Source organism: Acanthochromis polyacanthus, chromosome 7, assembly GCF_021347895.1.
Source record: "Acanthochromis polyacanthus isolate Apoly-LR-REF ecotype Palm Island chromosome 7, KAUST_Apoly_ChrSc, whole genome shotgun sequence".
Classification (NCBI taxonomy): domain Eukaryota; kingdom Metazoa; phylum Chordata; class Actinopteri; family Pomacentridae; genus Acanthochromis; species Acanthochromis polyacanthus.
The window spans coordinates 7,315,137-7,332,053 of NC_067119.1; the positions used below are offsets into that span (position 1 = coordinate 7,315,137).

General features: G+C 39.2%; 1 protein-coding gene across 4 annotated transcripts in view; it reads right to left on the minus strand.

Moving 5' to 3' along the window:
- The window catches only part of dapk1 (death-associated protein kinase 1), a 101,710-nt gene that overhangs the window by 53,044 nt on the left and 31,749 nt on the right, over nt 1-16,917 (minus strand). For all 4 annotated transcript variants that reach the window (XM_022195051.2, XM_022195049.2, XM_022195050.2 and 1 more), the window contains exons 3-4: nt 11,313-11,534; nt 3,487-3,625 (exon numbers count right to left, since the gene is read on the minus strand). In XM_022195051.2, the coding sequence (XP_022050743.1) occupies nt 3,487-3,625; nt 11,313-11,534 (361 nt within the window). The remainder of the gene's footprint in view (nt 1-3,486; nt 3,626-11,312; nt 11,535-16,917) is intronic.

Below are 16,917 nucleotides of genomic sequence, written 5' to 3' on the forward strand. Positions count from 1 at the left end.
GTCATCTGAACTGTCTGTCAGAAAGCCATAGTTTCACATTTGAAGTTCTCAGAGCGGGGACAATTTATTCCTCTTCTAATTTCTCAGTATGTGCATCCTTCTCCTCTCTTTATGTCTTTGTCCAACATGTGCAACTGCTCCACCATCTACCCATTGTTTTGTTATACCTCAGCTGTACTTTATGATCCGTGCCAGTGCTCATGACACCTTACAGTAAATGTTTACTTTTAATTCAATTCACTATAATGGGACAAGAATTTATGACTGTCATATATTCTTATTTAACACACACGTGTGCCATGCAGTATAAAAGAGGCGTGACACACAGAACACTACAGGACAAACAAAGACAAACTGAGTGATCTATATTAGGCTGCATACACACATTTGCCAGTCCTGCTCCCAACATGCTTTGTATATTCCATCTGTGTGTCACGCCTCTTTTATGCAGAAAAGACTTAATGGAGGATACACCTGTGCATCCTGACACAGAGCTCCTCCAGCTAGCCTTCACAACACTCTCATTACAGGAACTGAGACTTCCTTCATGATGCTGCGCCAACATCCATTTCTGGGTTACAGGCAGAAAGGACAAAGGATTTAAAGAGGCTCAAAGTAGTGACAGGATAGTGCTCATTTTCCTGCTTTTATTGCAACCCTTAGTCTAACTGAATCTTAGTGTGGGCAGAGGTAGAAGAAGTACTCAAAACTTCAAGTAAACATAAGTGAAACTATCAATACTGCACAGTAAATTCACTGTCAAAGAAAAGTTGTGCATTCAGGTTTATAAAAGTCAAGAAAAAGTAAGAAAAGACGAAATTAAGCACCATTTTGACATACAGTATCTCAGTGGTAACCTGTCCTTATCCATAAATGATCAGTGCTGGACACAAACTAAGTGTAAAGAAGGGAGCAGGCAGCAGTCGGACACAACACCAGGAACAGTCTGGCAGGAAGGAGGCTCATCAGGCATGGAAATCCCATGCAAAACACGAGTGAAAACCTCTCGAGGAAGTGGGAGAAAGGAAAGAACAGCGAAGATGTGCTTTGAGCAAAGCCAAACGACAGAAGCTGGACATTCCAAAGGACACAATGCCTCTTTTAGACGAGGCCATCTTCCCTTCAGACCAGCCTGATTATGAGCCTAACTTGAGGATTTAGTCTGGGAAGAACAGATTGGCTGTGGGCAGCAGCGGCAACTGGAGCCAATGAGAAAACACAAACTCCTGCTCGGCTCAGATGGTTTTGTTCTCTGCTCTACAAACATTTAAATGCGTATGTTAATGCTGGAATGAAGGGCGATGAAATCAAATGTAGGTTACAAGCTGTTCTAGCTCTCCATCTGCATAATTTGAACACCTTAAATAATGAGCGACATGAGAATTTTAGATTTTCTCCACAGATCTGTCAGTGACATGATGAAAACTACAAGGACATTAATTGTAGAATTAGCAAACAACAATACAGTAGAAGCATCAAAGTTAGAGAATTTTTACAACCTCAGTTATTTCAAGTATTTCCCATGAAAAGAACAGCTGACTGTAAATCATTTTGGTCCATTATTTCATTTACAAATTGCATATGAGATGAGTGGTGATGAGTCAGATATCATTAGTCTGCCCTGTATATTAGGCTCCTGAGTGCAATGAGTGCATTGACTGGCAATATTACTCTCTGTGGGAATTGATTTGACGCTTAAAAAGAAATTATTTTCTCAAAAAATGACTTTTAAAATGCCGTTAATTCTGACCCTGAATCTTTACAACTACTGCTGCTCAGAATTCTAATTAAAAAGCAATAAAAATGATCTAAAATTGACCTATAGTCTTTTAAATGGTCTCAAACACAAACAAAAAAAAAGATCTGACAAGAATCTGAGCCGCTGCTAGACAGTAAATAACAGAAGCTAAAGTTCAAAGTGGAGGTTGTAGTGGTCACTAAAAGCTCCTGCATTGATCAGAAGAGGCTGGGATGGACACAGAGGTCATTATTTTCTGTCCTAAACTCTAATGTATGATTTCTAAGAATTGTTCTGTAAGTGGAGGAGTCAGTCTGGACTATTTCGTCAAAAGGCGCCATATCTGCAGCTGTAAGTGGACAGCTGATCGATGATATTGACCAAGATACAGATAAAGAACAATAACAACATGGCTTCAAAAATACACCAAACAAACAGAGGTAGTGTGATGTGCTGTATGATGTAAACATGTTGCTCTGCTGTGAGCACTCTATGACCTTTGGAGCTTCTCCCTCAGGAGCTCAAAGTACTGACACTCTATAATAAAATGCAGAGACTCCAGAGAACAGATTAGTCATGGTAATGAGCTTCACAGGAATTAGCTAAACAAAAATACAAGATAAAAAGAGAACGTGAGATAAAAGGAGAGGACAAAAAGAGGCCATCTGATGCATAATTCGCTATATTCACATATTTCTCCGAAATTGTTCTCTGCTGAGAACAGTTTTGGAAAATGGATATGAACTCTGACCTACAACAGGGGTGTCAAAACTTTAGCGTGACCTCGATAAAGATGATAAATTTGGGTGTTTGTTCGCTGTGTATCTGTGAGAGGAATCTTTTCAAACACTGTGTTGACCGAACTGTGTCGACCTTGAGGAAGTGGCTGCCATCATCCTCTGACTAAAGTGTTGCTATGAGACTCTTACAATCACCAGAGGAGTGGATCTATCATTCTTTTACTTTACTGTCATTATTTTGGGGCATTCTTATTGCCAGTATCCGATCGTGGCACGAAAGGGAGACAGGAAATGGGGGAAAGAAACAAGGGGAGTGAGCATGTTGATATCAGGGGATGCTGTATAAACACCACACCACTTTTAAGAACATTTTGCTTGCCATGTCTATGAATTATAAGCTTTTAGCATGTCTTTCATCCCCATTTTTCCCTATATACTTCCACTGCAAAGAGATGGCATGACATTTTACAACATTTTACCAGCCACACAAAAAGCATCCATCAGTTATGGATTACCAGAGTAAGATAACGGTAGTGCTGCAAAAACATCATGACTGCAAATCTTTCCTGTGAAACATTAACATTAGAAGGCTAATATCTTGAGTTTATCTGGTTGTATGATGTTCACAAGCCATAAATTACCAGCAAAGACATGAGTAATATGACATATTATTAGCATCAGGCTGGAATGACATGCAGCTAATTGTCCAGCTAGCTGGGAAGCCAATCAGTGACTCTGTGCTCTGGGAATCATGCCTCAGCTGTGGAGTCGCCCTGACTGTGACTTTCTGTTTCCAAACTTGCACACATCTTTACTGGTTTTCTTTTCGAAATTACTAAGTGATTAACATGACAGCTGCAGATTAATCTTCTTTCTGTTGTCTAATGATTTTATTGATTAATTGTTTCAGCAGTGACTTCACTTATTCTGACTCTTTTCTTGCTTGCAACGCACGGCTGACAAAGGGAATCAGACAGTGGATTTGAGAGTCATTTCTTGTGGCAGTACCTTGAGGTCGAAGTGAGCGATCTGCTTGGAGTGCAGGTAGAAGACTCCATCCAGGATCTGCTTGAGGAACTGCGTGGCCTCCTCCTCGCTCAGCGACTCCTTCTCTGCCAAGAAGTCGAACAGCTCACCGCCGGCCACGCTGGACAGAGAGAATTAAAAAGTGAGATCTCTGCGGTCAGAGGCAGCTGCAAATCCCTGATTAACAGAGCTGAGCTGATGTAATCTAATCATCCTGCTACATTAGAGCCTGACCAATTTACACATCCAGAGTGCATTTTAACCAGTGCTCTTCACAATAAACTGCTGCATGTTAACTCATTTAAACATTATGCTGCCTTGAAATTATAAAAAGAACTGCAAGAATGAGAATCCAGGTGAAGACATAATCAAATACCCCAATCAGAAACAGCATTCAAATCCAATATATTTATCAAATATAATCACAAAATAAGTGAAATCTTGGGCTTAAATACCATTCTGAATGCTGAATACTTTGAGCTCAATCACGTAAAAGACTAAAATTATTCTCTGAGTCGTTTATTCCAGAGGTTTCATTTAATATCTTAAAAAGTTCATATTTAACACTGTTCATATCAGCACCAGTGGTTGTTAATCACTAGACATGACCCTAAATTCAATCTATCCAGAACCTTTAAAGATCTGATTGGATCCATTTCACATCAGAACCGAAGATCATTTAATGAAACTAAAGTGAGATGATTCAGGACTAATTATTAAAACTTGTTGAGATAAAAAGCAGCAATGAGAGATGAGAGAATCTGATGGAAAAGAAAGGAAGAGGGAAATGAGGAGAGCAGAGGATTTATAATGTTCACGGCATGATAATGTAAGTGAAAGCCTGCAGCGTGGGAAACTGTGATGGAGAAAGCAGAAGAAAGAGAAAAACAGTGCACATCACTGTAATTACAGCCGTGCTTATCCAGCATTTGAGCATTCACTCAGCCTTACATACTAACAAATATCTGTTTTTCTTACAGTTAACAGTATGTAAGGAATCAAACTGACCCTTAAGTCATTTTAAATTGGAAAAAACATCTTAAAGTTGTCATTGTACATTAATTCAACCATTGCTGCTGCTGTTCTGTTTTGCGTTATATAACCTGCAACTTTAATTTCTTCTGTTAATGTCGCTGCACAGAAATCATCACCAATTAATGTCGTCACAGATTGTTTTGCAGGAACTGAAACCTACAGACACACTCTCACACAACTCCACCCCTGCAAAGCGGAAGCACCAGCAGCTGCACAGCTGGGACCTCCACCTCCTCCTCCTGCAGGTCGCTCTTTATTTCATCATCTGCTTCAGTGCTTGACAGGGTGTAAACACACATTCACACACAGCAAAGAAGGTTCCTGCCGAACCCATCGCCTCGGTCTCTTTTTGTACAAGCTGGTCAGTGTTTAAGGTCAAAGGACAGCAGCTGTCATGGCCTTGTATAGCCAGAAAGCAGCATGAGGTGGAGAGGATGTGGAGGACAAAGGGGAATAACATGAAGCCAAATATTTTTAGCAGACAAATGTTACGTCTTCCTTAACCTGCCAAGGGTTGAATAAACACTGCGAAAAACACAGCATTATGTCACCTCACCAACTCTGAGTGCTAACAGTTATTCATGTGGGACTAGGAAAGGTTCACTTGAGGTAAAGTTACACTCTATTCACTTTTTACTGCGCATCATCCAGGAGTTTAACTGTGAGAATTCCAAAACTTGCAGGTTTTGAAAAGGCATGTTGCTTTTTGAAAAACTGCAAAAATTAAATAATTTCTCAGAGCAAGAAAGCACTAAAATATAAGTACATGGCTCATCGCCACAGTACAAGTGTGATGATTCAGACAGACGATGTAAGAGTTTTTGTTTGTCACGGCGTCATACAGTACGTGCAGTAAAGTGACTGTTCCTCAAAGCTTTGCAAAAAAATTAAGACATTATAAAAGAGGATAAAAAAGATAGAAGTAAGGCACAACGTCATAAATGATAAAGGGGAAGAGCTTTTTGATCGACTGTTTCATTGGGGAAAAACAGCCAAATATAAGCCTAAAATTGTTACATTTCATCCAAATCATATTCTCTTACATGCCATATTCAAAAAATTTGCAAGAAGTAAACCTATTGCACCAGATCCTGTGAAATCTACAAATGCTGCACTCCTCAGCACAACTAAGAAGCAATGAGTGATGTAGCTTTAAACAATAGTCACATGACAAAAGAGATGTAGAGCAAAATAACAATACTTGAATGGTATTATTATTATTATTAAATGCTGTATGGCTAAAAAAACAGTGTAGAACGAGTTGTCAGCAAGTTGTTGGAAGATACATTCAACACGGTGAAATATCCTTTTAAAGCTGATGTGCACAGTACAGAAAACACCTGGTTTGTAGAGGGTGTAAAAATGTAAATAAGCCTAGTCAAAAAGCTAGTCCATGCATGTATAGCCCTAATTATTTCCTGTATTGGGATTACCCATAGTCTCTCGTGGAAAAACATTCTACATATTAACTGCAGTGCTTTTCAAGTTCTTCAAAATAAAGAAATGAAACTTTCAGTTTTGTATTTTTATGATACGTGGCATTATAAATGAGTCATGTTGTCTACAAGACATACTTCCCTCTACTTCTGGTCATGGTTGTGCTGTTTCCATAGAAGTTCAGGACTTTATATTGCAGTAAAAATGGTACCTACGGTGAGCAAAATGTGACAGGAGAAAAAAAAAAAAAAAACACCACAAAGTCTGCTTGGGGTTCAGAGGGTTAACTGTTACGATCTCAAAAAGTCTCATCCAGCAGATGAATTCTACCGAATAAAAACTCAGACAAATTCTTCTGGAGTTCGGCACTTTGTAAATTGCAGTGTAAGACCCCATCACGGCTGTCAGTCAATTCTATTACATAAGGCAGAATAAAAAGTTAATGAATGTCTCAACACTGTCTTCTTTTTAGAGAACTGGCAGCAGCTATACAGAATTAATGGTACAAGCTTGGCATTAAAATTGAGTCATCGCCTGCCTGCTCAATTTAATTGATAGAATCTCTCCCTAAACCCTGATTTTAAGCCACGGATTCAGATTTAGAGTTTTGATTAGTGATGAGTGAAAATTAGCGGCTCCGTTACACGTCAACAGATTAAATGCACTGTAGAAAAACGGCATCGCTCTGCTTCAACAGGCGATGGCACATTAGCTGTGTGAGAAAACACCCATACTCCATCAAACAAATTATAGCACAGCTTCTATCATTTCCATTTATTGTTTACCTGAAGAGAGGACAATTACAGCTGCTGTGACAATTTACAGAATCATACAATCAAACAACCGAGTCCAGGAAGGAAAAACTGCTGTGTGGTGTCTTGGCACCCCACAGCAACGAACCCACACACACAAACACAGTCTGACTGACATAACAATGGTTGGCATAACTGAATGGTTGACATAACAACCTCATCGCTGTCAGTAGCTCCGAGTCCATCTTTCTGGGAGTGCTTAAGATAAATAAGTTTGAGAATCAATGTGCCAAATCATCCATGACAAATGAGTAGGGAAAATGAATAGCCATGCCGCAGACAGTGGAGCACGAGTCATGCTTTTAAGGTAATTAAAGTATTATAAATGATGGAGAAACCATGATTTTCTAAAGTCTCCCAATGCCAGAAAGAGCCTAAAACCAAGCTAAGAAGACAGAAAGTATGAAATATTTTTAGGCCTGATTCCTCCTGTAACAAAAAAGGAGGTCCTGCAAGAGGTTAATTACACCTAATTACGTACTGAAATTAAACCTGACACAGTTAAACAATGCAGCGTGGAAATGAGCAACATAATCAGAGAGAGCAAAGCCTGAATGTGTGAGATGCAGTATGTGCTGTGGGGGTGTTACATGGAGAAAAACAACACACAGGACGGATGCCATCTGGAACAGAGGGAGAGATAAAGGACCGGCTTTCAGAGTGGTTGGAGGGTTCAGGCTGATCGGCTGAGAGACATCGTGGACAAATGAGATGTTTCAACACCCCAACTTCAAACCCCAACCTCCTTAACAGAAGCCAGTCCACTCAGAGCTACCCTCCTGTTACAAGCATTAGCAGCTATCTAGCTTCCATATTCTTCAGAAAAGGTGGAACTGTGGCACTCATGGGCACTTGTATCTGAGGGATGAAATTTATGGACAATGTACAGTGGCGTCATCCCTTTTGGCCTGCTCTGTTGTCTTCATTTACAGACACCAAAAAATATTGTTTCCTTGTCTGAAAAAAATCCAAAAATTCAGCAAAAAAATTCCCCAAATTTCTGAAAATTTGCGAAACCTTCATGAAGAAAATTCCAATAATTCCTTAACCGTTTAAACTTCAGTGTACCGCCGGCGGTACACCTACTAATTTGCATAGGAATTTAAAGAATGTCCGAAGGCTGCAACCCGATTATACAAACACTATACGCCGATGGAAAGCTTAGATTCTCATGAATCCGCCGGTATAAACCACTTTCAGATGCGATTACCACAGCGGGTAATATAAACACATTTGTCCGACAAACAACGAATATCCATCTATCCGTTCTCTATACACGGCTTTAACGTACACAGCGGGACTCACATTTCCGGGTTCATTATTACACACAGATGAAAATATTCCACAAAAAACGGCCATAATCCAACCTTGGACATCCAGACGAAACAAGCCAGTAACATATTTTGTCCAAAACTTGTCCTGAAGTCGGTATATACTCCATGAATAGGTCGTTTTCAAGGAAATGCACCTCGCGATGCGCGTCCAATATTCCCTGTATTTCTCGTCATATTTTTTATTTACAAATAGAATATTAGTGATTTTTTGTACTGAAAATGGCTGGAATTGACTGCAGCTTAAAGGGTTAAAAGTTTCCCTTAAAAAATCCCCTAAATTTGGCAAGAAAATTCTTGTAAATATTTTCCAAAAATTAGTAAAAATCTTCCAAAAAATGAGTAAAAATATCTAAATTGATTACATATATATCAGTAAAACTTCTAAGATTTTCTTAGGAACAATAACAAAAAAAATGTTTATCTTTTTTGTCAATGTTCTTAAGAAACATTTTTAACATTTCTTTTTTCCAATCAAAAAATGTTCAAAAATTTCCCAAAAATGTTGAAAATGTGGACATCAGAAGTTTCATTGTGAAAATATATATTTTTTCCCCACATTTTCAAACTTTAAAACGGGTCAATTTGACCTGCAGGATGACACGAGGGTTAAAGAAAACTATAATCCATTTTAACCTGATGTATTTCCATTAATAGGCCATGCTGAATTTTCTCTGTTCATCTCTATTGTAAAGGTTCAGGGGAATTAAATACTAGTTAAACACAGGAATTATATTTTTCTAACTGCACTGATCTCCGTCCAAGGATACTTGCCTTATCACCGACATCTTCCGGTTAGTTTACATGTATAAGGCTGACCTTTAGTGTGGGGATGGAGGCAGAAAGACAACAGGGTGTCCTGAAAGACACTGTACTGATGCTTAATGCTCAGTGATCTGCTGCCGAATGAGGGAGGAAACTGTTGCCAACTTGGAAAATTTAATTTATTCATGGACGAGAGTAGTATCAGTGATGGACCTACAGCTGAATAAACTGCGGACTTGATAAACGCTGCCATCCTGGAGAAGAAAAGGCAAGCACTGGCCAGTTCTAACACTCAGCTCTCCATATGGTCAGCAAAAGCTAATACAGTTATAAAAATGTCGGTTGCAGGCGGCTAATTTCTGTGCTTACTTTCAGTGAGACTGTTTAAAATAATTCTAGTAAAAATCAGCTTTCTTTGGAAAGCTGCAGGGAGCTCAGGTTAATTGATATCTTTACAATGGAGGCTAAGAGGGCAGTTAGCATGACGCATAGAGCCACAATACCCATATCTAAGGGAAATATGCAAGCTTGGAATAAATTGGAAATCTCTAAGTTTTAAAGCCATCCAGTGCTGCACAACTCCACAAAACCAAAACATTTATCCTTTTATATCGTCAGTAACTGGAGAATGTTGAACATTATTGCTGAGTAGATGTGCTGTATAGCTGGACTGATATATCTGAAGTAGTATTACAGAAATTTTTGAGCTCAGTTTTGAAAAGATATTGACCATTCAGATTAAATATGATAAATATGGAATGGCAATGGAAAAATATCAGATATTTGCACAGGACAATGTAATCCCAGAGATCAATGTGCAAGAAAAGAGCATATTCATACAGCAAATGTATTCAGAAAATTGATAGTGAGGGGTATTAAATGGAAATGACCCAGTTTTTTAAATGTTTTCACTGTTTGAAATTGTAATTTCACAACCCATAAAGTTGTGCGTGAGTCCAGTGAGAAGCACGAAGGGTTCATGTGAAGGTCTCGCTTTAGGTTGCAGGAACGAAGAAACATTTTAGCACTTGAACACATATTTGAGAAGTCCAAAATGACAAGTTCCACATTTTCAGTCCTGACAGCCTGCAGCGACTGTTCAAAGTTCACTGCGTCTGCACGATACAGCAGTTCAGCATAATTACTTCTCACTCTTAATTTGGTTTCTTTGTTGTCTAAAGTATTGTCAGAAACAGCTTGTAAAATTAAAGAAGAACATTTTTGCCCTGGAATGTGATCAGCTAATGGAATTCAGCGTTAAGTATCCGCCTTAAAAGATGTGAGATTCAGAAATATAAGATAAGGAGACGAGTTATAGCCATGGCAACCTGCTCTACAAATTTACTACACTGAGCTGGAGATGAACCATGGACTTATTAATCTCACACACACACACACACACACACACACACACACTGTGCTGTAGGCCTGGACAGGTTTAGTGTTTGTTATTCCTTCCTCTGATGTGGTCATCGGTCAGGAATGTTGTCAGGCAGTTGTGGCTTTGAACAATACGTTCATCGCTGCTGGTAGCAAAGTGACCTCGTAATTGAGGTGTGTTGTATTCCGCTCGTAGGCTTATTTGCTGTAAATAAGTGTGTCAGTTGGATACTTACACAAACATAACTGATCTTACAGTGCTTGGAGTCACATGTAGGCTGGTAGAACTGGTCTGACGGGAGTTTAGTTAAAAAAAGAAAAAAACTAAGAAAAAGAAAAAGAGGCATTGTGCCACAGAGGACCTAATAGGTTTTACCGACTGTCACGGCTTCTGAGCAATTTACCCTGAATACGGATGGCAAGCTTTTGTAAACAACATCTGAAAATGATTTTATGCTTTTAGAAACTATTCCAAAACAAGTGAGCTTTTAGATTTGATTTCTATGGCACCATTCGACACAGTTTATTCACCATGGGAAGTGCTACTTGGCCTGGGAAACGGTTCAATAAACTTTTCAGGTTGTGGAGGGAGCTTTCTAAAGTTTGTTAATGTCATCTGGGTTATACTGGACTGAGCTTCAGATTTCTTTCCATGATGTCCAACAGTTTTTTAAAAGTCTAGTGCTTGTAAAATACAAAACCTCTCGATTACCCATTTTATTTAAACCCTCTGAGCTCCCAGCAGTTTCTGCTCCCGTCACATTTCTACTCACTGTGTACTCATTTTTCACTGCAGTTTAAAGTCCTACACTTGTATGGAAACTGCACAGCCATGGCTAGAAGTAAAGACAACTCACAAATGTCTCCTGTGCAGTATGGTACAGTGACCAAATTTTGCCATCATATATTTCTTTTAAATCTTAAAATATACATGCTTTTAAGTGGAATTCTTGCATAACCATTTTTAAAGCTTCATTTGATGTGTTGTGCAATAATAGAACTTCTAATTCTGCAGTAAAATAAAAATCTGATGGTGAAATCCACTCACAGCTCCAGGATCAGGATGACCTCAGCCTTGTTTTCAAACACTTCGTGCAGCGTGATGATGTTCGGGTGCTGGATCTCCTTCAGGATGTTCACCTCGCGCTCTATGTCCTCCCTCGTCACCCCTCGTCGACTCGACTTGCTGCGCCGCTTCTTGATGAATTTGGCGGCGTATTCCACTCCTGTGTTCCTGTGCCGGCATCTTCTGACCACAGCAAACTGACCACTGTAAAACAGAGGAGAAGACAGTGTCAGTGCTCCAACATCCACCAAAAATCACCTCTGAAACTCACAGATTGGCAAGTTGTATCTCATTTGTACCATGCAGATAAAACAGAAAAAGCAAAGATATTTTCTTATTTTTCAAAAGAGCCAAGCTAGCAGTTTCACTCAGTTTCCAGTATTTATGCTAAGCTAAGCTAGCTAGGTGTTGGCTATAGCTTCATGTTTACAATATTAATAGGAGACAGGTGTATATTTAGTCACCTAACTCCTAGCGAGAAAGTGAAAAAACGCATTTCCCAAAATGATGACATCATGACCAGCATTCTTCTCCACTGTATAAACTAATCAAACTTACATGTTTGCGTAGAACTCTATAAAAAAATACTTAAAAACTAACATGAAACACATTTGGAAGCTGCAATTTGATCACAAATAACAGAGAAGGATAGCAGGAAAGACAAAGTGACAAAACAACAGACAATACAAATGTTGAACAGAAATAGATGTATAACTAATACGGTAGATAACTGATCAATCAGCTGTTAGAACACTCTGTCCAATTCCACAGGATTCACTAATATTCAACAATAGTTTAATAAACAGACTTTCGGCTGTATATGTATCAGTTTCAATGTGGTAAACACAGTCATCTGAGCCAAAACGAGTGGGCGGGATTTAAACTGTTGATCATAAACAGCTTTAATTAATAACTGGCGGATGAATCATGGCCAGCGCCGCCTGGAAACAGAAATAGCAACGAAAGCCGAACAAAGACACCAGCGTGTATTCAGATCCAAATCAGTGCAGCATCAGGTCAACCTAAAGAGGCGTTTCAGGCATATAACAACATTCACATTTTATATCTCGTCCCTTTGCTCCTCTTTTGATGCTTAAATATGTCTCTAATGTACAGAGAGAGGTCAGTCAAGTGAGACTCTTTCTGCAGTAAAAAAAAAGAATTATTGAATCTCTACGAAGTTTAAACTTGAATTACAGCCTTGCATTTGAATGCCTCCGCCAACCAGTCAGCAGTCACTTGACCTTTTGAATATAAAACGTCATTACTTTTGTCATCAATATGGCTGATCAGACAGTTGTATGAAATAATAATTAGAGAATTAAATCTTGAGGTCTGGCCAGATGCTCAGTTCATCCAAGCAGACATTTGTGCTGGATGTAATGAAATTCCCTGCAGGTGTTCTTGATTTATCGTGCTCACAAAAGGGGACGAACAGAAGGTCACAGAGAACTTGACCTCTGACCGCCAAGTTCTAATCATGTCATCCTGAACTGAACGTTTGTGCTAAATTTTAGGAAATTCCCTCAATGCGTTCGTGATTTATTGTGATAACCAGAAAAGGATGGACAGAGAGCAAACACAAAAACATAATGTCTCTGGCCCAAGAGAAACAAAAACCCGCCTGCCTTTGCCATCACCGAGTCCCCGTAATCAATGTGACAATGGTGTGTAAATTATAGCCAAGCAGCACAGCCCTCAGTGTCAGCGGCACAGTGATAGAAATCACAGCTCTGCACAACATTAACACAGCTGACAAACATCCAAGCAACAATTCTACAGCCCAAACACTCCACTATGCTCTTTCAAATAGCAGCATGGAGCTTTTAACTTCTATTATTTCCAATGATAAAGTTATGATTGAGTTAAGTTACGAAACAACTGACACAGACCAAAATACCATGTTTGTTGAAAAGCTGATTTTTAGATTGATCAACCATAGCTGCTACTTAATGTTTATGTAACGTATTGGCTACAAATGTACCTAAATTTACACTCTTATTATTTCATGTTATTTGAAAATTTTAGCAGACTTACTATAAACTATTAGTGAAATATTCCCAATTAATTTAATAGATAAAATCACACTGTATTTACCAATAATCCCTTAGAAATGGCCATAGGCATTGTTCATATTTTACACTAGGAACTATTGATTCATTCCAATTAATCAAACACGCAAAATATTAAATAAATGAGACAAATGAGAAAATGTTTTATGCAATTATATATTTTTTAAAACAAAATTAACAAAAATTTTGAACTTGGTCTTTTGGAAACTGAGAGGAGATGCCCCATGTAATGCGCCATCACGTTTTAAATCTGTTGTACGGTGAATATTGAGCTGACGTTTAGACTTCCCCCCATATCCTTCAGCTCTAATAAACTCTAACCTGCTCAGGTGTGGGATCCCTACAGGTCCTCGTTTATCCTACGAGTAACAGCCTGCAGCAAAAACGGTCTGCGTTAAAAGGAAAAGACACTGTGTACAGTCTGATTTCTGAAGAGCACACATAAGCACTTTCATTGTTTAAGCAATCCTAATGTGACAAGCCTGCGTGACATTATAGCGTGACAAAATAGTGTGTGTACGAACAACACAGGGGCTGTTATGGAAATTCTGCCACCATGTTGCCATGCAGAATTGTCGTTGAATGCGGCTATCTGGATAACGCTGACTCCACTGTCACTCGACCAAAACGCTGCCAGAAAAACCACTTGGGGAAGCAAGGACACTTGGCTGAGGGCTGTTGACGCCTCCGCCGACTGTGCCTCCTCACGGCCCTAGCAATCATGAAGCACTTAGTGTACCAAACACCCACAGAGGGAGGCAGAGAACGAGGGAGTAGGGGGTGAGAGAAAGACGGGTGAGAGAAAATGAGAGAGAGCGAGAGAGAGAGGGAAACATTCCGTCTCATTTTTGATATTTCCACTGCAAGATTTTCACCACAGAGGAGCTATCTGGCAAAAGCTTCGTCTGCCTTCGCCAAAAAAAATGGCCACAATAAAGCGAGAGCCCTGCGCCGTCATCTGACTCCCACAGTACTGCCAAGACCAGAGTGCACAGTTGTCAGGAAGCAGTTTAGTAATTCAGCTTCATGTCTCCGTCCTTAATTCTTGCTCTACACTGTCTCCTACTATTTGATGATAAATGGAGGACGTAGACTCCAGCGCTGCCAGCTGTAGAGGAGCTTTCAAGGAAAAAAAAGACATCAGCAAATTCCCCTTAGGAAGTGTCAGTGACAAAAACACCACCCCGTTCTGACCCATAACTGCTCTGCTTCTAAAAGGCCAACAAGTGGTGCCTGAAGCAGAGTGGAAAAAGAGGACAGGATTCAGATTTAGTCAGTTAAGATTCTGGAAATCTGCTTCTTATACTGAAAACAGCTAAAATATGGTTGAATCTCTCCTCCTGCTCTTTAATTTTGTTTCATATACAGTAAGCACTGAGGAAAACCAGTTGGACATCCCTGCAAACACTATTAGCTGGTGCTGATGCAGTGAGTACTTGTGGATCATGCACTGATTGCCACTGACTGTTGCTTAATTTGTCTGCAGTAATATAGAAAAGCTTATTTGCTCATTCAGTGACTGAAGTTGACCAGAATGATCTTCATGCAAAATCACTGCACAAATATCCTCTACTTCCAGTACTGAATCAACCATTCTATTGAACACAATGATTTATAATCAGAAAATGTACTTTTATAAACCATGCTTTTGTGAGTTGAAAGCAAAATAAAGCTCAATTCTGTTCCTCTGAGTGTCTCTATAACATCTGCCATTGATAAATCATGAATGCTATGTGCTAGGCAGGACTACAAGTAATTTCTGGATTGTTAGCATGTTTGCACTGTTGCTTAAATTTCTGCTTTATACATGTGAAGTTCACAACATTGTGCAACTTGTTATGTTGAAGCATTGCACTAACAAACATAAGTGATGACATCCACACTGAAAATGCAAATGTAAGAAATACTTTTCTTCTGTATCACTCAGTAATTGGTGCATCATGCTGCGTGTTTGGCTCCAATCATTGGTTGGCTCAGCCCAACTTGGTTTAGTGCGAAAGTTTCCAAAGAGCCAAGGCTTCAAAATTATGGAAGTACGCAAATTATCACGAAACAAAAAGATGGTTTGGGCACTGTGCAAAAGTTTGATGGCATACCACAACAACAACATGTACAAGCAACTGTAGAGGAAACACACAAGCACCATTCCAGAAGAACAGCCACAAAATCACTGTTAATGTTTTTGCTTTTTCCCATCATTTTTCCTTTCAGCTGCTAAATATAACCCTAAAGCCATAAGATCATCTGCCTGCTAGCTTAGAATTTGCGCTGAATATGGTGTTGAGAAAATGCTTAACCCTCGTGTCGTCCTGTGGGTTAAAATTGACTCGGTTTAAAGTGTGAACACATGGGGGGGATTCACAGTGCAACTTCTGATGTTCACATTTTCAACATTTTTGGGAAATCTTTGAACATTTTTTGGTGGAAAAAAGAAATGTTAAAATTGTTCCTTAAGAACATTCACAAAAAATCAACCAAAATCCAGCGAAATTCGCTGGATTTTGGTTGATTTTTTGTGAATGTTCTTAAAGAAAATATTAGATATTTTACTGATATATACGTAATCACTTTACATATTTTTAGGATTTTTTTTGGAAGGTTTTTTACTAATTTTTGAAAATGTTTACAAGACTATTCTTGCCAAATTTGGGGGATTTTTAAAAAATAAAACTTTTAAGGGAAAGTTTGGAGGAATTATTGGAATTTTCTTCTTGAAGGTTTCGCAAATTTTCAGAAATTTGGGGATTTCTTTTGCTGAATTTTTTTTTCAGACAAGGAAACTATATTCTTTGGTGCCTGCAAATGAAGTCAACAGGAAGGTTAAAGTAGAATCTGGGCTTATTCCACTTTGACCGATGGTGCAAGTATACGTGTATGCTTGTGTGTCTTAGGGTAGTGGGAACATGCGCTGTCAACTAACTCGTAAAATTACACATTTTCAAATTCGGTGGCATTATTGTGTGAATGAACACCAAATCTCACCAATGAAGAAGAGACAAACTGGACAACCAGCCAACAAACAATCATTAAACAAGAGCTAATCTGATTCTGAGCAACAGAAATCTGTTTGCTGAGAAGCCTTCTCTTTACGAAGTGACTTGTCCTGCGACTGAGCCAAAGACACAAAGCCGACAATGTGAAGAGGAAGACATGTAAGGAAGAGGTCTTTCTCATGCTAATAACACGTCCAACCCCCATCCAGTCTGGCCTCGCCTATTGTTGCTGCCACCTCTGTCACTCAGGCCTCCAAGCAGACAGGAGGTACAGACATCAGGGTTTGATCTTCTTCTTTCAGAGAAACAGACAGAACAGATTAGAGGGCTGTTGTTCACAACGTAATAGAATACATGGACATGCACACACACACCTGCCCAGTCTGATGACTTAACACCTGTTACACACATGACCGGCTGAGTGAAGCTGCAATAAGCTGCTGACTGGTTTCTGAATGTTATCATACTTTAAAGCAAGAATGTAAAGCAATTACAACACATTTTTTGAAAGAGAACATTGAT